General features: G+C 42.7%; 1 protein-coding gene across 7 annotated transcripts in view; it reads right to left on the minus strand.

Annotated features, from left to right (window-relative positions):
* Positions 1-23,209, minus strand: part of VPS13D (vacuolar protein sorting 13 homolog D) — a 114,697-nt gene that overhangs the window by 77,559 nt on the left and 13,929 nt on the right. For 4 of the 7 annotated variants that reach the window (XM_088136668.1, XM_088136671.1, XM_088136672.1 and 1 more), the window contains exons 12-31: positions 22,535-22,751; positions 21,590-21,769; positions 20,707-20,837; positions 19,437-19,509; positions 18,881-19,045; positions 18,338-18,468; positions 17,651-17,783; positions 14,457-16,673; positions 13,407-13,555; positions 11,442-12,479; positions 8,930-9,020; positions 8,314-8,440; positions 7,064-7,244; positions 6,158-6,340; positions 5,178-5,397; positions 3,997-4,207; positions 2,953-3,124; positions 2,244-2,350; positions 968-1,177; positions 113-378 (exon numbers count right to left, since the gene is read on the minus strand). In XM_088136668.1, the coding sequence (XP_087992794.1) occupies positions 113-378; positions 968-1,177; positions 2,244-2,350; positions 2,953-3,124; positions 3,997-4,207; positions 5,178-5,397; positions 6,158-6,340; positions 7,064-7,244; positions 8,314-8,440; positions 8,930-9,020; positions 11,442-12,479; positions 13,407-13,555; positions 14,457-16,673; positions 17,651-17,783; positions 18,338-18,468; positions 18,881-19,045; positions 19,437-19,509; positions 20,707-20,837; positions 21,590-21,769; positions 22,535-22,751 (6,202 nt within the window). The remainder of the gene's footprint in view (positions 1-112; positions 379-967; positions 1,178-2,243; positions 2,351-2,952; positions 3,125-3,996; positions 4,208-5,177; positions 5,398-6,157; positions 6,341-7,063; positions 7,245-8,313; positions 8,441-8,929; positions 9,021-11,441; positions 12,480-13,406; positions 13,556-14,456; positions 16,674-17,650; positions 17,784-18,337; positions 18,469-18,880; positions 19,046-19,436; positions 19,510-20,706; positions 20,838-21,589; positions 21,770-22,534; positions 22,752-23,209) is intronic. The other 3 variants (XM_088136670.1, XM_088136674.1, XM_088136669.1) reach the window with 2 other exon arrangements.

The raw sequence follows: 23,209 nt of genomic DNA on the forward strand, positions 1-23,209 counted from the left end.
CCACATTATAATTTGGCATAGGTTTGGCCTTCAGCATGTTGGGTGAACCCAGCAAACTGTTTATTCAGTAAACCATGAAAACCACAATGTTTTCTGCACAAACTTGTCTTACCTGTCACATTGACCTTAACTTCCAACTGTTTTTCAGTGGAGATCTGAAGAGAAGAACGCTTTGTAACTATTCCACACTTGACAGCTTTGGGAATGACAGCCATTTCACTACCATGGCTACGCTGTCGGGAAGGGGTGAGATTAGACTGCTGTTTAGTGTCACTGGGGGTTTGAAGAAAGTCATGAACAAGCACCAGCCAGTCGAAGATCAGAAACACACGAAGGTTGTTCAGAACAACTGTGAAGGAGGAGGAATCCTTAGTAGATCTGAGGGAAGTGAGAAATGAATATGTTCGTTAACTCAAACTGCTTGACTTCAGACTAGCAATTTTTGCAATCATTTTAGTAATAATCCCCAGTGGTTATCAGGAGAGCCAGAATCCAACTGCTTTGAAACCAGCTCAATTCTCCTTCCTATAGACTCCAGGGAAATACCATTGCTGCATACCTTCTACTATAGAAGGAGGCGGGGAAGAAAACATGCAGAACATTTTCAGCTTCTTGCCCACTGGCTGCACTCTAACATCCCCAACAAGTTATTCAGTCAAAGATTTCTCTCAAAGCAACGGTGCTTTAAGACAGATATTTAGATGGGTCCTATCAAGGTGATCATAAACTCAGAGGTCATGAACACCAATTTCAGATACCTCCACTCCAGTCCTCCATTATTAATCACTGGGTGCCTTTAGGAAGAGGCTGGGCAGCCACGTATCTGGGTTGCTTTAGCTTGGATTCCTGTACTAAGCAAATTCTTGGACTCGACAGCATGAGGGACCCCTTCCAGCTCTAGGATTCCACAACTACCGAGTCTCCTGCCTCATCCAGTCAAGGAAAAGTGATCACCGTTTTCATTTACCTGTAATGCAGTTCAATCTGTATTGCTCCTTGAGAATTACTGTTCTTTGAGGACTGGAAAATGCAGTTGAAGACATTGGGCATTCCTGAAGATGGTTTCTGCCCAGCATATCGCGTGTCAAATGCCATCATAGAATGTGAGACCAGGTTGATGGACTTGGTTTTATTTGAAAAACTCTCAAAGAGCAGCTTCGATTTTTTAAAGTCAAACCTAAACAAATTCAAAGGAGAGAGAGATTTTTTCCAAGTAACTATCTTGATTAATTACATCAATGTCTAAGGGGGCTGGATCCACTGCACCAATTTTTATTGCTTTATTTCATTTTTGTTTAGTATGAGCTACACTAATCTCCCCAACCTAGGAACAAAGATCTAGACCCAACAAGGGCTAGAGGCTGCCAGAGCACAGGAAAGCTCTTAAATAAATAAGTAAATACTGCTTGAAGCAATAATTCTTCTTGGATAGGTATCTCTGGCGAGCTTAATCTCAAGGGCCTCTATTACTCCGTATTTTAGGAATCTCAGTGTCTTCCCAGAAACATGGCTCCAGATGGCTTATGGTTCTGGACATCTGGCTCAACGTACAACCTAGGATGCTGCTGATTTTAAAATCCTCTGGTGTGATATTCAAAGAGGCAGTAATCACAGTCGTACTAAGCAAGAGCTCTTTGAAATCCTAATTTATCATTATTATTCATGAGCAAAATTGCTGCTACCCAATAGCACCTGCCTGTGGGAAATTTAAACGAGCCAGTAACTCACTCAGATAGAAAAAAATAGTATGAAATCCCCGGCTTGGCGTGTCACTTTGCTAACAAGCCAGAAGCCTGAACCCAATTTCACACCTTGCGTTATGAGGAGCGATGCTCTGCCTTGCAGTCAATTAGCTTCAGCCATCCACCTTGGCAGGACAATGCCCCAAGCACAGTCGATATTCTTTCTAAGGATGCATCTGCCAACGATAACTGCTAAGCAGTCCAAATCCCACTTGCCCGGCTACCAAAGGAAGATGAATCGCTTCTGCTCGGACTGCTGGGCAACCTCTTTGCACCCAGAGGCCAAAAAAAGGTCGGGTCTTGTGGATGCCCACCATAAATCTAAGCAAAGCACGCTGTCTTCCCATTTCTCCTGCTTGGCAGTAATGCCTGGAGCTAATCTTTATCGCACCTTCTTTCTCTTCGATTAAACTCTTAACCAAAATTGTAAAGAAGACCCCCCAAAGCAGCTTTACCAATGAAAGCAAAGCTGTGTAATGTCCAAGAGATGGACAGACGTACCTGGCCAGTGAGCCTTGCTTTGGCTGGGGGCTGGTCAGTTCCAGACTTACGTTGACCATGTCAATGAGGAAGGACAGGCAGGTGTAAACTTCTCCACTCAGCACAGTCTAACAGAAGTAAAAATGCTCCCCTGTAACATATGCCTTTGCGATGGCGCCTGTCAGGTTTGCTGAATTCCACACTGAAGTAATCCCAACCCCAAACTCCAGCTGACATATTATGCCCCCCCGCTTTTGCTCTGATATGTTTTATAAGAAAGAGAGGAAGGAAGGAAGGAAGGAAGGAAGGAAGGAAGGAAGGAAGGAAGGAAGGAAGGAAGGAAGGAAGGAAGGAAGGAAGGAAGGAAGGAAGGAAGGAAGGAAGGAAGGACAGACTGACACACAAGGGAGGACACTTTCCTTCACTGGGGTGCACTTCAAAAAATATATGGGATTTTCTAAAGGTCTCTGCAGGCCAAAGCAGTATAACAATGACATATTAGAGCAGCCATGGGCAAACTTTTCAGCTTGTTTTGATTGTTGTTTCTGAGGTGTTTTACTCTTTCAGCACCGAGAACCCAAACCATGCTACTGAATTTTAGTGGCACAATAATGGGGACCTTTAGGGACCCCCGAGCTAGAATTAAGGGTACATGCGGCCTGTGGGTTGCCCATCCCTAACTGAGGTCTTCAGAGGTTTTGCATGCAATTAAAAAAAAATACAATCTCACCTGTATTCTTGGGTCTTGCAAGTCATAGGGCCGTATGAATTCCTCTATCGGTTCCCCCAGATTATTCTCCAGGAGACCGCGAATTAGCTTATACTTATTCAGATCCAGAGAACAATGTACTGAAGACACAATGCCATGAATGGATATGTTTGGCACGGCGTGGCTTGTCTCCCTGCAAGAGAAAAGCAGATCAATGCCGTGAAACCATTGCTTCACCAATGGAACTGCTGCAGTGGAAATAACTGGGCCAAAGTTTCTAAGAAAACTTTAGAATTGCCTCTAAGAATCTCACTGGTGTATTTGAAAACAGGAAAAAAAACCTTGCCTACCCAATAACAGCACTTCTCTAGACTGTGTACAAATCAAGGAAAACAGATTATCAGAAACCATTACCATAAAAAAGTCAGTATTTAGTATTAGTATAAAAAAAGTTTTGGTTGATCTGAAAAAAGCGGACCCTGCACATGCGGGAAAAACACTAGGAAGAAAAAAAATTAGTATAAAAAGACGAGACAGAAAACAGTGCAATGGGATCATATCAGTAGCAGCATTAAACAGAGTCAAGAAACTGCAGGGAATGAAATGAGCAACGAAAAAGTCATGCTTCAGAAAAACGCTTTTAAAAAGGACCTCAACTGATGCTGCAAGTGCTTTAGTGCCATGTCAGGCAAGGCTGATTTGTGACGAGGGAGGGTGTCCACTATGGGGCACCACTACTAAAAGTCTCTCACTCTCTCTTATGGGTACCTGCCCTGCCCCACTGTACGTGTGTGGGTGGAGGGTGGGGAATGGAAAAGGGCCTGTAGTGGGGAAGTAAATAGAGGAGGAGACCCTTCTCCACAAACTCTTAGGGGCTTTAAAGGTTAATACCAGGCTGAGAACTGGACTTGTACCAACGACCCAGGACGGGTTTAATGATTGAACTGACCAGGCACAGGAAGCGCCCAAGTGGCCTGTTTCAGCTGACTGTATCTAGGAGTCCCCCAACCCCAACTAGGATATAGACCAGAGATGATGCAAAACACCACAAGCCATGTAACTCACATATCCAAGTTCCTCTCCACTTGCAATTTCAGCCTAAAAGGTTCAGTTAAGAGGCTCCCTCCCGTCTGCTTGATGACAAAAGACGGGAAGGTCAAATCAACAGAGGCATCTTTCACAGGCTGTGAATGTTCACGTGGGTATCTTTCGGCAGCAAAGATGTCCATGTCCTGCAGATCAACCACAATGCAGTCCAATAGGCACATCTGTTCCTCTGCAAAAAAGCAATCCAGAACTTAAGTTTTCCCAGAAAATGCTCAAAATTACAGGATAATATTCTAATATTACAATACTATATTCTACTGCATACAAACCAGCTCTGAGGAATCATCAAGGGGAACAAGCTAACCTTTTCCAGGAAACACGTAAGCTCTGCGACGCAACACAGGTATAAAAATATAGCACCCCTAAACCAGCCTTTCTCACCCTGGTAGCTCTTCAGGTATTATGAACTTCAACTTCAAGAACATTAAGCCTTCAGAAAAGCCTTGAAATGGCTAATTCCTCCCGCGTGCCCCAAAGGGAACCCCTCTAGAAAAGTTGGCCCTGACTGTTTGCATGACAGGTCTTCACTCCACACATGCTCCTTCCCACAAAACGGGCAAGAGAAAGCCGGGGAATGCTGATCCACAAAGATACGTGATTCCAACTCCTTGAAGGACATGACTTTCTTTCCTCTTTCTGTCTATACTGTGGTGGCCTTCACAGGCAACATAAGGGGCAGCTTATAGTCACCGTGGCCAGAAACTCTTCTGGCAGCTTTTAGCCAGGGCTCAGAGAAGGGGAATCACCGAGAGGAGGTAAAAATGGGATGAGTTTTCAACATTTCAGGAAGAATGATGCACCAGCCTCCTTCCCCGCTTTTGTTACATGCAGCTCATATAATTACACAGAAAGGAAACAAATGATTAATTCATCTAAGCTGGTCCTGTCGTCAGTGACTATGAGCGGCTCACCAGGACATTTTCCCACCCTGCCTGGAGATACTGGGAATGCCATCTAGAGGCTGTGATTCCTCAGTGAGAACTAAGCCTTTGCCCTCACGGATGCACACAGTAGAGGAACGGCATAGATACCACATCAACTGGTCAGAAGGTGATATATTATCAGCAGGGCCCACCAAGAATTGATCCAACAGAGAGAGGAGAAAGGAGATTCCCTTGAGTAGCTGGTTCCTCACTTACCAGGACTCTCCACAGATAACAAAGGAGATGATGGGGGCAGTTTTGCACCAATTCCTGCTGCACGCTCGCTTTTCTGACTGCTGAGAATTGGTCCAGATGACTGTTTCGTGTGCAAACCTTCAGAGGAATGTGATGCCATCTTGGACTCATCAGCGCTCGGAGTTTTCTTCATGCTGTGCTTTGGGGTCCCCAGAGGTGAGGAAAACTGAACAGAATCCTGCTTAAAAGGGAAAAAGGGACAGTATAAATCAGTGATTTGTTTTTTAAAAGTCAGCTCTCATAGCAGGGCCACTGCAGACTTATTCCAGGCCCTCCAAATGAATAAGCCCATAAAATAAATTATTTTCATTTTTTTTAGGAGTTACTGAGCCTGAATGGCATCTAACAAACGCAGGATAGAATATGCTCAAGAGAAGAAGCAGATTTTGCTCCAGAATTGGTTTCTTTTAGTGGGAATGTTTTCCAATAACAGCTCATCTCACTTATGTGCAAGAAAATCTCCTACTTCTAAATCAAGGGATACATCCAAGGGAACACACAGGAAGCAGAATAGCATGCAATTTTAATTAAACTTTTAAATGTACTGTTTGTAAAATAATTTTACTTGCTATTTCTTAAAGGACACAGCAAACCAAACTCCAAAACCAGTCCTTCTGGAATTTTGCAGCTGATTCTAAAAATATAACTAATAAACATTCCAAAGGGACATTGTTTTAGATACAGCCCATTTTGAAAGTAATTCAGACAGCAGCAGAATTCCCCAAAGCTCCTCAGCTCAAAAGCTTATCATCTGCACAAGGACAGATATGTAAAATACCTTACATAAAACAGGACCCTTGTAGACACTGCCTTGCAAAATTGAATCCTCCAAAGAAAAGAAGGCAAATATTGGAAAAGTTACACACACACACACCATCTTCACTGGTTTCCAAAACAGCTGCAGTGCTTTCAAGCAATGAAAGGAACAGCAGGAGGCTTACCTTATCTTTTAGCGAGAATGTGCCAGAGCTGCCTGCAAAAAGAAACCGGTTCTTGACTTTCAGTTTCCCAAGATTAGCTACGATAAGATGACTGGATGTGGAGCTTTCAGGTATAAGGAGCACCGGAGCACCAGCTTCAAGGTCCAGAAGGATTCTAGCAGCTTGCTGAGCCTGATCTCTCACCTGACGGAAGGAAGGGTTTCAACAGGGTGCTCTCTAAGGCCACTGTGACATTTCAAAGCTACCTCCATGAGAATATGCACAGTAAAACTCAACATAAAAAGAAGCTTGATCTTACACCACTAACATGGTGTAACACCAATACTGGAACACACTAAAAAACCAACCGGGGAATAAGCTGCCTTGGGCCGAGTCAGGCCACTGATCCCACTCAGACATGCCAGCAGTACTATCGATTGGGACATGAAAAGCTCAGGCCTTAAGCCACCTTTGCATACAGCTCGTGGCTGGAAAATCCAAAAGTAACTATGCTTCCAAATGTAAGGGCCACACAATCTGTGGCTCCTATCCTCAGATTCCTAATCAGGCCACAGGCAGACTTTTTTGTGTTCTCAGACTTCAATTAACACAATCAATTAACACAGGAATACTGATATTAACCAACATTTTACCAAGTTTTCTGGCCAAGTTTTCTGGCACCCAGAAAGTCCAAGCCCTAGAGCTGCGGATATTTTGTCATTTCTCATTGTGAAAAGCTGAGTTGCAGTTACTGATTCACTTAGGCAACCTGAAAGGCCTCGGCACAGATTTAAAATGGTCTCCCATCCCTGGCAAGTATTTCAGGGGAGTTTTAGAAAAGCGAAACACCCCTTCAGTCCCTGAGATGTCCTAGCAATGCTCGTTCAGGCAATCTCCTGCGTGCTGCAGGCTGGCTGCGGGACGTACCGTTTGCCCCTCGACTGCCGCCCTCTGACGGCCCAAGACATCCTGCAGTTGAGTAAAATGCTGGATGAAGGAAATGACTTCTGCCTGGAAGCGTTGTGTGTGAATGTACTGCACTGAGGCCATCCGCAGGCTGACACGCATATCGCACTCTCTCTGAAGGGAAGGATCAGGTTGGCCATACCTGGGGAAAACAAGACATCCAATGTGCTCTATTCTTAACTGATTAGGATTTATTGTGGATCTCTGATCAAACTAGAGCAGATTCCACATCTTTAGGTCTGTAAGGCAAAGGCCCAAAAATCCGGAATCATCTTGGCAGCTGGTCAATATTCATTCCTGCCTCTTCAGAAGAAGGAAAAGTGGGTGCAAATGGGGTCTTGGGAAACCATGCTAAGCTCAAGAGGCAGACAGGGAGATGTATGGGGTGTGTGGACTATATTTTCTTTTGCTAGTTAAGCAGGGAGAGAGAGAGAAGCTTGTCCCCACTGTGCTAAGCTTCAGTTGCAAGTAATTATTATCCTCCCCAAGCATCTCCAAGACTCAGTGCAGGATCAGGAGAATCCTTGCTATTTTCCTGAGCTGCTGAAGTCAACCAGATATCATAGAGCATTCTCACTTTTCTTTTTTTTCCAATTCATTTGTTAGCTTTCCATTCCACCTTTCCTCCAGGAGTTCAAGGTGATGTATCCAGAAGTCTCCCCTCCATTATTTTCACACACCAGCCATCCTGTGGGAGAGGGAGTGAATGGCCCAAAGTCCACTGTCAGTTTGCTCCCACAGCTGAGGGTGGACTGAACTTGGATCTCCTTTGTCCCAGTCCAACCTCTTAACTCTCTCTCAGAGTCAAAAGAGGAGAAGGACTTCTGATTCTATGATGCTGACAGGGGAAAACATGCTTTTAACCATGTTCAGTCAACAAGTGCAGGAAGCACAAGGTATTTACAGCTTCTAAAATATGTAAGGTGGAAGCAAAGATAACCTGCATGAATACACTGGCAGATAACACAAGCTCATAGAAAAAGAACAGTCAAATGCCTAAATCAGTGTTTCTCAATCTTTGTAAGTTGAAGTCCACACACCTTAAATGTGCCAAGGTTGAGAAACTCTGGCCTAAATAATCACAAAATTCTTCAAATTTCAGGGAAGGCTCCAATTCTGTTGCCCTTTCCAATGATGTTGGAGCAAAATGGGAGACAGGCAAATCATCAGAAAATTCAGTCACAGGTAGAAAATGAGATTCCATCACCTACCTGTAGACCTGAAAAGTGAGGGCCTCTTCACCACTGGTCGTGAAACGTTCTCTGTAAAGCTCTCCATGTGAGGTGAGATCGCTTAAGGATAAACTTCCAATGCTTCCATGAAAGGCCAGATCTCCTTCTGCAAGAACAAAAGGTCAGACCCTGCCTGAGTCAGCTTGACCCACCAACAGGTTACACAGATCATATTAAGCCATGGTTTGCTTAACTGTGATTTGAATAAACCACAGTTGGTTCTGTTCACCAACATGGTAACTGTAACCCCCCTCCGCCCCCAGTTTCATGCCTAAACCAACATTATGGTTTAGTATGTTGTGCCTTAAAGTCAAGGCGGGGCCAGTATATCAATATCAGGCCAATATACCTTTCATAGTTTGATACAGAACAAGTTTAGAGATCTGAATCTCATTTTCTTCCATCTGCATGTGTACATCTGACATCATTTCCCCAATTTTTGATTAGGTACTTTAGATGCAGAGGACACTCTTCCTGTGTGGTAACTGAGAGCAATTTTATGGGCCAGGAAGGATTTTGAAGGGTAGACACCATCCCCAAGGATTACTGTGATACAAACTCATCTCCCTATATGCTGTTGGTAATTCAGACTCACCAGTCTTTTCCATGTGAGTGACAAGTTTGGATACATTTGCTTTAGCGAGTTCATTGGTTGCCTTATTCAGGACTAAGGACAGGGAATGGACCTATTTGAGCAGAAAGAATCAGATTGACAGAGATGTCACATGATGGCCCCTTTCTTCAAAATATTACAAGCCTAGCATTCTCACCTTTCCCACCATTTTCCAAGATGCATTCATGAAGGTTGTTTGCCCAAAACACTAATGAGAACTAGCATGCCAGAGGATTTACGTGTCCATGGAAGAGACAAGCTTGATGGCATTTGCCTTGCAACAGAGTTAGCAACAAATCTGAAGGAAGTCTCCTTTACTTAAATGTGATACTCAAACATCACACTAATGGTGATTTGTGCTAATTTCTACTTTAGAATTTAAACTGTGGTTTGAGCTTCAACGTGTTTCTTACCTACTCGCATATTTATGTACCTGGCACCTTAACAGTGCAATTGTTGAAACTATTTTATTTATTTATATGATTTCTGTCTTATTTCCTGTAGAAACTCAAGTCAAGTGACATATAAGACATAACTATTAAAATTAATTCACACTGGAGAGGCCTGGCTAAAGAGGAAAGTCTTGATTCCCATGGCTGAAAGCTAAAAAGGGATGTTGACGTTCCACTCTCATGGGAAGACTTCCCATCGCTTGGTTACCACACAACCCCAGACAAATGAACTTCAGAAAGAGAAGAGAAGGCTTCTTTAAGACATCTTTGCCAATTCAGAAATAATGCCAAATCACTTCAATTGCCACTTCCAATTCTGCATTGCTAGTCAAATGCAAACTCCATTACACTAGCTACAGTACTCTATAACTCATAAACTTATTCTTAACTGCATTTAGCATCACTTTCAATTCTGCCAGTATGAACTCTACTGCAGAACTTTATTAATCAGCTCATGTAAATGCCAACTTCAAAAACATTTTCTATATGAGCAGTCTACAAATGTTTATTTATTTATCATATTTATATAGCTGCCCATCTCACACAGTGTGGGTGATAAATATCTAATTAATTTATTAATCAAGCCTTTATTGTCTACAGATGCCACTGTTAAAATTTCTGGTCACTTTAACAGAACAGAACTCTCACAGCTAAAGTGGTTGGAGAATGCAAGAAAACAGTAAGAATTCTGATTTCTTAAAAAAAAACGATCTTACCTCTTCTTATTCAGTGTACTCAAAACATAAATGTAAAATTTTCATAATATTTTAAACATCAAATTACAAAATACTTCATAATATACCACACTGACTTTTAATCTTATTAAGAAGCCAATAAAATACCTACAGAAAAATACCTTCTTGAACAGCTACCAAATACTTAAAAATATAGTGTTGAAAGAAGGCTGATTTTGCCTGGAAGGGCATTCTGCAAGATGAGAGCTCTGCTAGTAACAGCAGGCTTCTAGATTAAACTCAACAAATGTCATATAACTGAAAAACCAAGAATCAGGCCTTAAATCGCTGAGGCAGCATATAAATGTAATAAAATAAATACATAAATCAAAAGCTCTTGACAACATGCTGAGGACAGTTAATAGGGGAACTTCAGCCATTTGGGCCACTCATTTTCCTCTCTTCCATGAGGGTTAAAATCACTAGCAAATGCTCCCTGCACTCTTTTGCATCATTTAAGCACCGGATGAAAATTGTCACAGACTATACCTGTTCCATGCATAAGGACATCATAAATGACCATACTTTTATGAAATCTAGGCCTATTATCTACATGTTTTTACCATGTGCCACAACTGCCCCTCTGGAAATGATTAATTAGCCTACAGCAATCTCTTACAATGAATATGTCTGTTTCTTTCAGGATCACCACATTCTATACATTTCCACAAAATTGGCTTAGGGTACGATTTCACCTACAAGAATTCTGACTTCCAAAGATCAGTTGCTCATATAACTAACTGCTCCTTGGGCAGCATTCAGAAGAACAAATGCAACCCCAAATGCATAAATATAAAATTTGCAGAACATCACAGGAAAGTCTAAAAATATAGATATAAAACTATTTAAAAATACACATTGCAGCTGCAGATGTATACAGTAGTGTAAAAGGCCCATGGCCTAAATGTGTCTGTCACTAATACTAACTGCTTTACCAGCCATGCAAGTCACTGTTAGTCATGGGCTAGTAATCTCATATTTAGATTATTGTAATAAGGCTATCAAAAACACTTTTGTCGGAATTTTGAAAGTTGCCTTAGATTGGCACCCGCTTGATTTTATTATTCTTTTATTGGATTGTATATTGGCTTTGGAACTGTATTTTTGACTTCTGCTATGAGTCATTTATAAGTTGAGCAAATAAATAAAGTCCTTATTTATTTTGACAAATGCAGGGGGCTAGAAAGGTTCCCCCCCGCCACAAGGCCAATTAAAGTTTTGAGAGGGGAAGGAATGGATAAGAGCAATCCATTCAAGAGCAGCCTCTGAACTATTTGTGAAGTCAGAGGTGTGGGACTTCTCTCATACCTTCAAATCCAGTTTGGAATTTCCAGAAGCCTGCTCCTTTGAGGCTGACAAGACACTGGTTTCTGATTTTACTGTGTGCTGGACATCTCCAGTCTGTACCTTCACACTGTGATTCTCAGCAGTGGATCCAATCCCAAAGAAATCCAGTATCACTACCCAGGTTTGCAGAGTGATCAAGACATCTAAGCAGTTGAAGTCAATATCCACACTGCGACTGATTTTGCCATAGCGAGAGGAAAACTCCGGGTGCTTTTGGTTCACCAGCAGCATGTTAATGTGCACTAACGAATCGTCAAAGTCGTTCCTTCCACAGGGCACGCTCAACTGTCTGGCAGTGGGAGAAGGTGGCGGGGTCAGTGGGCAGTCCACCTGTACATCTTCTTTGCGCTTTTGCTGAGAGATGCAAGAAGGCCGTTGGTAAAACTGGAAGACGTTGGGTGCTTCCTCCATGTGAGATGGGAGAGATCGAGGCATGTCTGGATATTCCACATTGGAGACCAACGGACAAGACTGGGAAAGGTATTCCTTGTGTGTTAAGTTTGAGGATTTGGGGGCCCCACGTGACACCATGAGGTTTTTGTACAAGGAATCTGGGTTCTTTTCCAGAAGATCTTCCATGAGCAGAGAACGCAAGGCAATCTGAATGGACAAGGTGTCAGGATGATCCTTGGCAAAATCAACATCAAAATCCTGAAAGGTTAAGCTCACCAGACCTTGTGCGCCAAGTGTAAGATCGCCACTTAGCTGAACCTGCAGCTCAGAAATGTGGAAAGTGGCTTGTAATTGAGTAAAAGACTGCTCCGCTTCTTTGACAGGAACACATTTGTTGGTGGAAAAACTAGAATGAGTGAAGAAACCATTTTCCTTTCTGTTGACAGAGAAATCTGTGCTTATGCTTCGAAGCGATACTGAAGGAGAGACCGAGCTGGAGTATGTGGAGGACGGGAAGCTGGACGGTGGCTTTGTCAAGTCTTCATTGCAGACGAGGTTGTCTAGAGTCTGCATCACTTGCTCATATACATGTTTTGCCAACATCACCTGCGTTGTTTTCAAAAGAGCACAACATTATTAGTTTAAATGTTATGGAATTTAATTAGATAACCAAACCCAAATGCTTATCATAGTTCTGACATGGGGCAATATTTGTTAATGTGGGACAATATGAGGGAATGCATTTGGGGGAGGAGCATGGCCCCAACTGCTATCCACTTTCTTAAGCTATACTTTTGGATGTACAATGTTTAAAGAGAAATAATTTTAAACTTCTAAAACTCTTTCAGATCAATGCTCAGGATGTTGGAGGAATGTGGCCAGTGGGTGCCTCAGCAACAGAACTAGCATGTGACCTAGCCCCATACCCTCAAATTTCCACAATGACTACATATTAGTAGGTTCATACTTTCTAGGACAAGGACCTGAAAATGCCCATCCCTAAGACTGGCCATTTTATGTATCTCAACAAAATATGGGATGACATTTAAGGGCACACATGCACGTCTCATCACTTCATCTATCTAGGGAGAAGAACTGAAATCTCTCTCCAAAATGTTCAAGGTCTCCATCATTATGTTATCATGTCTTTAGATGAACTACAAACAAGTGTCCCATATTGTCCGTTTTCACAAGCATTTAGGCTAGATTTGATTTTTTCTTTAGTGAACAACTTTAAAACCTGCCAGCTCAAGCCCTTGTAAGCTAAGTCCAGAAGTTAACCTTTCTTGCTAAACCATTTCCCACTAACAACAAGTCCTTCAGAACTGTGTGTCCCCACGTTCAGTGAAAGAAACAGTTGGTAAGGCTTTGATCCCTTATACTGACTACCTGACCCAACCATTTATTTCTGCTCATTTGTTAGGACCCTATCTAGAAACAAATACTTAGTTTAGCAGCTTCCTGAGATGGACCATTCCCCACTGCTAAGAATGCAAGTAAGCAGAAGGGAAACATATTTAAAGGGTACTTTACCTGCAGAGGGTTGACAAACCTCCCCTCAATCCTCATTAGGCTTGAAATGTTGACATCGTCACTCAGAGAGAATGCCAGCTCTGCACTGTGCTCAACTGGGATCTTCTCCAGCATGAACTGGATTGTTGCATTATTAAGAATGTGGAAAGCTGGAATTGAAGAGACTCACATGAAATACTTTTAACCTCTAGATCAGTGTTTCTCAACTTTAGCAACTTTAAGATATGTGGACTTCAACTCAATGGCTGGCTGGGGAATTCTGGGAGTTGAAGTCCACGTATCTTAAAGTTGCCAAGGTTGAGAAACACTGCTTTAGATAAATAATTACATTGTGAGCCTCAGTTCAGAGGGGGGGCAAAGATCCAATAGGCCCAAGCCTGGACTACATCACTGTTAGCACCTGAGATGGAAACCTTAAACCGACATATTCCAGAACTTTGCCTCCTGCAGCAGATAATAGCCTGCAACACTCAAATTCGTAACAGGCACATCCAATTTTAAGAAAACAGTTTAAGGGTTGATGCTTGCAGAGCAGGAAGGTATCTCTCCTACATTTTTTTAATCCTCTCCATAACTCTAAGAAAATGTATTTATTTACTACATATTTACATGCCGATGAATCCACCAAAGTTCAAAGTCTTGTCAAAGGGACAAGCACCACCTTGTGAGGAAACAGGAAGGAGCTGACGGCAACCACAAACAGTGACTAACAAGCCAGGTTATTATGGTTTATTATTTCCCATTAAGAATCAGAAGTACGTTGAGCAAAACAAGCGGTAGTTCTGCACTTCAATGAGTTCGCTGAGGAGTGGCAGAAGGATTATATCTCATTTAATTCTTTCACCCCATTTGGATGGATCTCAAACCAGGCATGTTAAATTAAAGGACATTCTGTATTTGAAACTTCAGAGAGGCTATTAAATACAAAGGTAACATAATGCCACTTTTTAAACTAACATTTAAAAAATGCCCAATTCATTTGTTGGCCAATAAATTCAAAATTCTGACCAGAAGCTGCAAAGTAACTTCCTGTAGCTTCCTGTAACTTACCTTGGCCTTTATGTAAGGATTCAAAAAAATCATGACGTGTGAACTGGGACTCTTCCTGGTTACTACAGCTGGGGATGCCTGATGGGGACTGTAGCATAGGGGACACCTCAGAAGGTGAGTCCTTTTTGCCTGTCAAATGGCTGCAGTTTAGAGAATACATCTTAATATCTTTGATTTCGACCTGAAGGCTGTCACTCCTCAGGTTGTCTTCTCCTGTCACGAAGTTCTGGATTGATATCTGTCCGAGGTGACCAACCAGCAGTTCAGGGCTGCCTGGCTTACGGGGTATGGATACAACGGGGGATTCAATGTTCACTTTTAAGATAAGCTTAATGGTCTCTGTTTTGGGGTGCACTGGAGCCACTTCTTCCCCTTCGTCATTTTCCAGGTTAAAGGGGTCCCTTGATTTGGGCACTGTGTCGAACAGAGAAACCATCTCGCTATATTCTGCAGTCTTCGTGGCCAGGACAGTGGTCACTTTTGTGGCTGCGCTCTTCAGCATGCCACGGAAATTCTCCTCCAGCTCATCCATGGACAGAGTGATCTCTTTCAAGAACTTTGCTGAGTGGTTGTAATGCAGGGAGGCCATCTGGAGGTGAAGGGAGCATTCCTCTGCTGACTGTTCGCTGAAAGTGAAGCTCAGAGCATCTGGAAGGCTATTTGCATCCTCAAACTGGAGTAATGTGGGCTTGGAATAGCCCACAAGGTTCTCATACTGCTCTGTATTCCCAATGCTGACCACATATTGGTTTTTCATGTTGTCCTGGGTCAGATCCATAAGATGCAAGCAGCCAAGAGATCCATTCACTTTCAGCCTGCTGTCCATAGAGACGTTCACTTTTGTGCCTCCAATGCTTGCTGTTGCAATTTTTCGACCAAATTTCTCTCTGTTGACCAATGTGACTGTCCTAAGTAGAAGTATGTTTAGCCAGTGGATCTCTACGGTTACTTCTGTACTTGGGGAATGGGTGGATTGAAAATTCTCTTGCTCACTGAAGATATTTTCAGCATTTGTCATTAACGGCTGAGGGCTACAGTCATCCTTCTCCTTTGGAAAGGACTTCTGGAGAAAACCAATTAGCTCGACTATTGTCTCTGGGTTAAGGATGATATCCAAGTTGTTCATCTGCACTAACAGCACTTGGGAAAAGCTATCTGAATTCGCAGAAGGGCATTCTGCAGTTACAAATTGGTATTCCAGTTTAATTAAGGATTCATCTCTTTTTGGAGAACTATTAGACAATCTCTCTGATACCTGGGTGCATTTCTCGGTGAGGCATACTTCATCAACTAGGAGGGTCTCACTGAGGCCGCTAACAGGGGACTGGGCTTTGCTGTCTTGTAGGCTTCCTGTTGGGACATCAAAACTGAGATTCTTGTGAGATGCCATCAAGAGGTCAAAATCAGAGCCATAGGTTTGCATCGTGTCAACCAAGAGCAAGCCATGAACAGTGAGGGAGCCTTCTACATCGTATGGCCTCTTCACAAAATGAGTATCGGTGCCAAAAACCTTGAGGACAGCTATGTAACGGCCATTACTTTCAACTGCTAGCTGCATGCAATTCACCTGGAACTCTGCTAGAAGCAGCCGCGATCGTATGAGGACTTCTTTGGTGTGCTGTTCCACCATTATGACACTCTGGGTTAAGTTCACTACAGAACTATGCAAACTTCCACGCTGCTCCAAGCCTGTTAATCCTGCCTCTTTCCCTATCTGTGAACGGCCCAAGGTTTCAGAGTCAGAGGTGCTTAGTCTTCCAAAACAATTATTCAGTGCCATGATTTTGTCTTCATTGATATGTATTTTCAAATCAGGCAAATTCCCAGACAAGACAACTCCAGGGTACGTGGGATCAGAAGTATATATCAACCTACGTTCCAGTTGTAAATGGACATTAAATTTCTCCACCACATGGGTTGGACCAACATCAATGTCTTGGGCATACTTCCAATTGTCTTTCACTCGCCCAACCATGATCTGAAGATCCATGAAGGACAAACTATAGGTCTCATATATTTTTTTACTCATCAAGTGTACTTGCAGTTCCTTTTCACTGTTTTTTACCCCTGGAAACTCAACAGTTTTGTCCTCTCTGGCCAGGTTGACTTCAGGAGGTGGGCTGTTGGGAGGGGTCGCAAGAGGCGTTTTGTATTCATCATCACTCAAATCACTCAACTCTAAAGACAGGCCATCTGGACTCTTCTTTCTGTGCTCCTCTAGAAAATGATGGTAAGAAATCAGCCACATAATCTTTAATAAACACACACACACACACACACATTTTGAAAGTAAACTCTTTCTACAGCAACTTTTCCCTAAATCCAACAAAAAAATAAAAAGGGGGTTGCAGCACTTTAGAAAGACCTGGCTTACCCCCAAGGGAGGGAATTTCCTGTTATCTGTCAATCCAATTTTAAGTGCTAATGCCCCAGAAAGTATGATCTCCAGAGTCCATCTTAGCAGTTCCATATAATCCTTTTATAATCTTGCTACACACTGGGATTCAGCTGAGTTCAGAAAGATGACATTAAATCGATTTTCACAGGACTATTTAACTGCCCTATTCCTACCACATTCTTATATGCCTGCAGATCTTGAAGATGAATTTAAAGTAAATTTTAGGCTATGCCCTCAAAAGATAACCCAGAAAAAAGTAAATGCAGTTTAAAAATTTAACAATCACTTACGGGTATTTTGAAAAACAACTGAATGATATAATCTAGGCACATGCTGTACATACACACAAAGCAATTATCTTTGTTGAAAATGAAACTTATTAATCTTCCCTCCTCTACATTTGGATTTGCTATTGGTATGATTAAAGATCTACAGAGAACTGACTTTGCTACACAATACCTCCTGTGATTAAGGTTAAGAATCTATCCATAACCTTCCAGCATGTGTAGGTCGAGGGGCCATTCAGCTCAACCTTCTAACAGAACCTAGTGAGACTTCTCTGGATATGAAAAAAATAACCGACACCTACTTTTTTTTCCCCAGAGTCTGATAATCAGACACACTTTGATTAAGATTAGAGAAAGCCTTTTCAATTCAATCCCAATCATTTAAATCAGCCAAAAGGGTTTGAAGTTTTTATACAAGGATCTTGTTGCCAACAGCATTAAGATCCCAGTCTAAAACAATCAACAGAAGTGTGCTTTTCCCCGCTCCCCCCCAAAATAAGAGCTCACACCTTGAGAGTTAGTAAGCAGCATTCTGCCCAAATCAATCACTACTAAAACAGGGTCTGCAGATTTGAAGTCATCTGGGAAGATCACCTGAGGGGCAGAAATATCAAGGCAGACTGACCAGCGCCTGCTGTCTTCCTAAAAAAGCAAAATTTGGTTATTTTTCAAGCAGTCAAAATAGTTCTCTGTGTATAAATCTAAAGTTGAAAAGCATACCTAGAAGCATAACCATAAAAACAAATCTAGAAACAAATTTACCAGCATACAGACTTGCATACTTCCCAGATAACCTTATAATACAAAGGATATACCAAAGGCATCAATTTTAATCATGAAGGACTGATTACTGATTTTAATATACAGCAGCTATATTGAGTCTCCTTCATTAGATATAAGAGAACACTGGAGTAACCCATGGTTTACTGAAACATGCTAAGCCCAAAATCATGATTTACAAATGAAAAAGGTTGAATTCACACAGCTTGCTAAGCCCAAAACCTGAATACGCCATGTGTTGGGATAGTGCGATGGACAAATCCAGCTTGTATTTTTTCCCGGCCTTTAATATTAGAACCAAAAGCTGTTTAGACTGTAGTCCTAATCTGCCATCCGATCCAGACTGAGACTTCCTGAAGCGCTTGGGTAAGGTGAAGATTTGGCCATGTTATAACTCCCAAAAAAGTATCACTCACAATAAAATCCCCAACAAGCAGTTGATCAATGGTCTGCCGGATTTCAGCTTCGGTCTGCATTTTGAGCTTGTTGTATTGTCTTCTGACAACTTCAGCCACTCTCAGCTCCAGCTCAGACTGACATCCAAAACCTGCATTAGGGACACCAAGACACTGAAGTGGTGCTGCCATTCAACAACAGTGGAACAAACAGAAGAGCTGGTGAACGATCCTTTAGGATCATGCTAAACCATATTTAAACATGGTTTGTTTAGCCATGTGCAGGTTTATACATTAGACTGTAAAGTGTGGTTTCCAAATCACAATGAATGATTTTGCACAGCTTAGCATGAAAAATGGATCCAGCACTGTGATTAGGAGCCAGAGACACCCTGAGCCCCCATGAATTTGACAAATGCTTCTTTGTATCCATGCATTCTGTGGTGTAATAGTAAAATGAATAATTTAACTAAAAAAAACCTTAGTTCTCTGAGTGTAACTGATAAAGAAAATAACATAAAATATGAGAAAAAACAGATGGGAAAATATACTAAAAGGGTTAACCTGAGGAATGGACTTTTCCCTTGTAGAAGAAGTCAGCCACTTTCTTAATGGCTTGTGGATTGTAAATAATATTAAGAGGTTGGGTGCTGACTTCTAACCGTCTCTCAAAATTGCTGCGAACTGGATTTTTCTCATACAGCATTTCAAACACCGGAAGAGGATCATCTGTGAAGGGAGCAGAAAACAGCCCACATCAGCGAAAATCAGAACTCGCAGAGTCTATAAAAAATAAACACGTAACTCACTCGAACAAACGGGGAAACAGGATTATATGGTTGGTCTCCAGCATATCAGGCAGGTGATTTCCGATTCAACTGCCCTTAAGATTCTGGCAATTGCCCAATAAAGTTTAGCTGCTCTGGGAAACTAAAAATCAGCTTGCATACCCAGGCCAATTTTCTGGAAACTGAGATTTGTGCAACTCCAAAAACCTACAAACTACATATGTTTTCATATTATTAAGACCAAACATAACTATCCTCCTGTTCATATTTCACAAGTGCCTGGTCTATTTTAAACTGTAGATAACAAATTGCTGCCAAAATAAAAATATTACCAGGACTCTGGTTACTTGTGTCAGAAGACGACGTTTGGAGACTAACAGAAGAGACACAGCCAACTTCTTTAAGCTAGGAAGGAAAAAGAGAAACTATATTTATCGAGAGAGAGAGAGAGAGAGTTTGTGTAACTTTGACAAATAAAAACAGTCCCAAATCTTTTTCTGTACAATAATCCACAGTTAACCAGGTGTGAAATTTTAAAACTGGAACAATCATGAGACAAATTTCAGAAGCTGTCCACTGAATTAAGGAGGACTTTGGCTCCCCATAAAAATAATTTATTTGATTTATACCCCATTTTTCATTCAGGGATTCAGGGTAGTAAACATAGCGCTCCCTCCTTCCATTTTCTTCACAGCCACCACTCTCTTGCTAAGAGCCACTCCATGAGCCATGGGCTTCACTCTGGGCTTCCTCAGTCCTAGCCCACAGTGGCTTTAGAAATATGGCCATAATTAACCACTGACACTACTGAATTCCCACCTTGTATCAGATCTAGTTCTACTGTGTACAGAGCTTTGAGCTATGGCCCTCCGTATTCTTGAATTACAGCTCCCATCATCTCCAGCCAAGAGATGCTGAGATTTGCAGTTCATCTACCACCAGAAAGCCGCTGGTTTTCCATGCCTCTTTTTAAAGGACTGATTTCAAATACACCTAAACGTACCTATCCGTATCGAGAAGGCATTTTTCAAGAGGGAGGTAGCATGTCACCATATAGCTTCACATCAAGTGTGCCCTCCTCTTCTAAGGCAGAACAAAGAGGAGAGCAGTGCCTGAAAGACCAGTGAACTGATTCGCCCTAGCTTAATCTAGTCACTGAAATGGGCGTCAAACCCATGAAAGCTTTATGGCAAAATTTTAAAAACAGCTTCTAGGTGGCAGCGGCGGCTGCTGTTGCTGGTACAGACTAGCAGAGTTTCCTCTCTGGAAATTGGCAATAGCTTTTCCTGTATCCTCCAAGCTAAAAGTCAGGATGAAAGAGACATAAAGTTAATGGGGAATCCTATGCTGCCCACCAAGCTGTATCTTGCAAATACTCTGGGACTGAAGTTCTGCTTGAAATACTGGGAATTATAGGCCCACAACATCCAAAAAGAGACAAGTTGGGAAGGTAGATCTAAGAGACAGACAACAAATCAAACACATGGAGAGACTTCATTTGTGAATTTTAGCAGAAAATGGTCTCACCCCTTTTAAAACATTTATTTAAGGTATAAGTTTTGGAACAACGTAAGTGGTTCCTGTGCACAGAGTTCAACATACCGGATTAGGGAAGACAAGGACTGGAAATATGGTTCCTTCTGTCGCTAAATCTTGTAGAAAGAGGCTTCCGAGCTGAACTTTCAAAAGGGAAGAGTTCCTGCGAGGGAGAGTTTCTGCTAAGACAGTTACACCTGAAAACACACAGACACACAGTGACAGTGTTACACCACTTTCAATACTGCAAACTGGGTAGCCCATTAATGGTGGAAGGGGGAGGAGGTGACCTCAACTGGGAACAAGCCTTATATGCCCAACGATTCCTATTTATGTTCCAGGCAGTCCTACGTATGGTATTTCAGTCCACCAGCAAGCCTCATTCCAGTATGTTTGTTATTCAAGCTGATGAGAATTCAGGAAAACAATGTGACTATCACAGAAATAATAGGAAACTAACTGCCTGGGTAGATGAGACTGTTGTTGGTCCCCATTCTAGGACAAATGCAACTGATATAGAGGGGAAAAATAGTTCAGCGCCAGCAGAGGGGAGATGGAGATCCCCAAGCACTGCAAGGCATATATGAACAGCTGGAGCAGGGTATCGTCTACTCTTGTGCTGCGTCACTGACTTCTTTTATAGCGGAATAGACCACTGAAGCCCTATGGCCACATACCGCCCTTGCTGTAATTTCATGTGGCCTCTGGCATATTAATGGAGGGGGGAGAGAAAAATCAAGGGAGAGACATCAAGGGGGGGGCTAGTGAGGGGGAAAAAGGGAGGCTGTGAAGGAATAAAGGGTAACTCCAGCCACTCTGGATTTTGGCTTCACTCACTGCTTCTTTCTTTTTCATCCCCATGGCATATCCAATTGCCCCAGAAACAGTGTGGTTCTTAGAGAGAAAATACCAGCACCTGTTTCACAAGAACAAAAATGTGACCGAGTACCTGAAAATTGCAGCTGCATGAATGCGCTCTCGCTGGCCTGCTGACTTCTCTTCTCTGTGTGCAACAGGGTGATGGAGCCACCTTGCAGCCAAAGGTTTAATTTTGCCAGGACGTGATCCCTCTTTGTGAAGGTATTTATACTGGAGACATCGGTAGCTGGATCAAAAATATCATCAGCACCTGGTTTGGGGGGAGAAAGGCCAAAGGATTAAAAAGCTTACTGGAAAATAGACAAACCTAACTCAAGATGTGTGCCAGTTTATGAAGCCACATTAATTACCTGTAAATGAGAACATAATGCCTTAAGATTTATTTAACCAATAGCGTGACTTTTTAAAAATTTATTTTATTGAAATTTTATTGGCCCTAAAATATATGAATTCATGGTCTTCACTGCCTAATCTCTTTAACTTGGACATCAGACACAGCAGAGAGTTCCTAAATGACTTACTACGGGTAACTGTTTATCAGAGGCAAGGGGTGGGGTGGTGCAGCGTGGGTGATGATGCTCCAGGTGCCAATCAAGAGGATTCCAGGGAAGCCCTGCACCACTGTCCTGTCTACTGGCAGATCGTTGCACCCCAAGACCTTGGGGACAAAGGATGATGTCTGTACCCAGGGATCTGAAGGCAGAGAAGGGCCACAAACTGAAGCTGGAGATCACCCTGGTATCTTCCTGCTTCTCCAGTGGAAACTCACTGGACCCCAAACACTGGAATAATCAAGGGGATGTTGGCTCATCAACCAACCTAATCTCTAAACGTCCTTTATCTGGCCTAAAGAAGAACAGTTCCCTGGTTTCTCTCAAAACAGCCAGGTAAGTCATCCATCTGCCTTTCTGCATCTGGTTTAGGGTGAGGAACACTCAGGGTTTTCTCTCTACTGCGGGACTCCTATAAGGGGCAAGGCAACCCTCCGCCCAAGCTGCCTCCCCCCCCTCCATACCTGCAACATCCTCCGGCCTCCACTGTTCCGCTGTTTCCGAAAGCAGCCCTTCGATGGTTTTGGTCTCCAGGGCCTCCTGGGACTGGCTGTGCCAACCTCCCCATCCTGGGAACCAGGACTGAAGGTACTGAAGCATCCCGCTGCTGCTGCGGCTGCCTTCCTGTTCAGCCTCCGACGCAGAATCCAGAGAATCAGACAAGGGCTTCTTAATGCTCTGCTGGAAATCGGCACATTGTGAACCAAGGATTGGGAAAAAAGAAAAAAAAGAACGTTGCAACACTGATGGCACGGGCTTGTGGCAAACGCATCCCAGCTCTGTCTAAACGTATTTGGCTCATTTGCTGCAGTAAAAAACTCTGCCAGCGAGTGCCAATGGAGACCAAAGGACAGCTCTGCAAACAATACTTGCAGGCAGGCCTTGAGGACTGAGCTATGGAGCACTGAGTGTCAGGTAGGAAAAAAACCCAAGAAAGCTGGAGGCAGAAGGGGAGGGGGGGCAGGATGGCCGGCACTAATGGCCATGGCTGGTTGAGCCAGCATCAAGAACCTCCTGTTAGGAGAAACACCACCACCACAATTCCCTGTAGGCACACCAGGGATACACGCGTATTCCTTAACCCACTCTTGGTTTGTCCTTGGAGAGGAGGCCCTGCGGCATGCTGCATGCTGCTGAAC

The sequence above is a fragment of the Python bivittatus genome, unplaced genomic scaffold, assembly GCF_059951505.1.
Source record: "Python bivittatus isolate LINGU-HERP-01145 unplaced genomic scaffold, Pbiv_v1 ctg000090_np1212, whole genome shotgun sequence".
NCBI lineage: Eukaryota > Metazoa > Chordata > Lepidosauria > Squamata > Pythonidae > Python > Python bivittatus.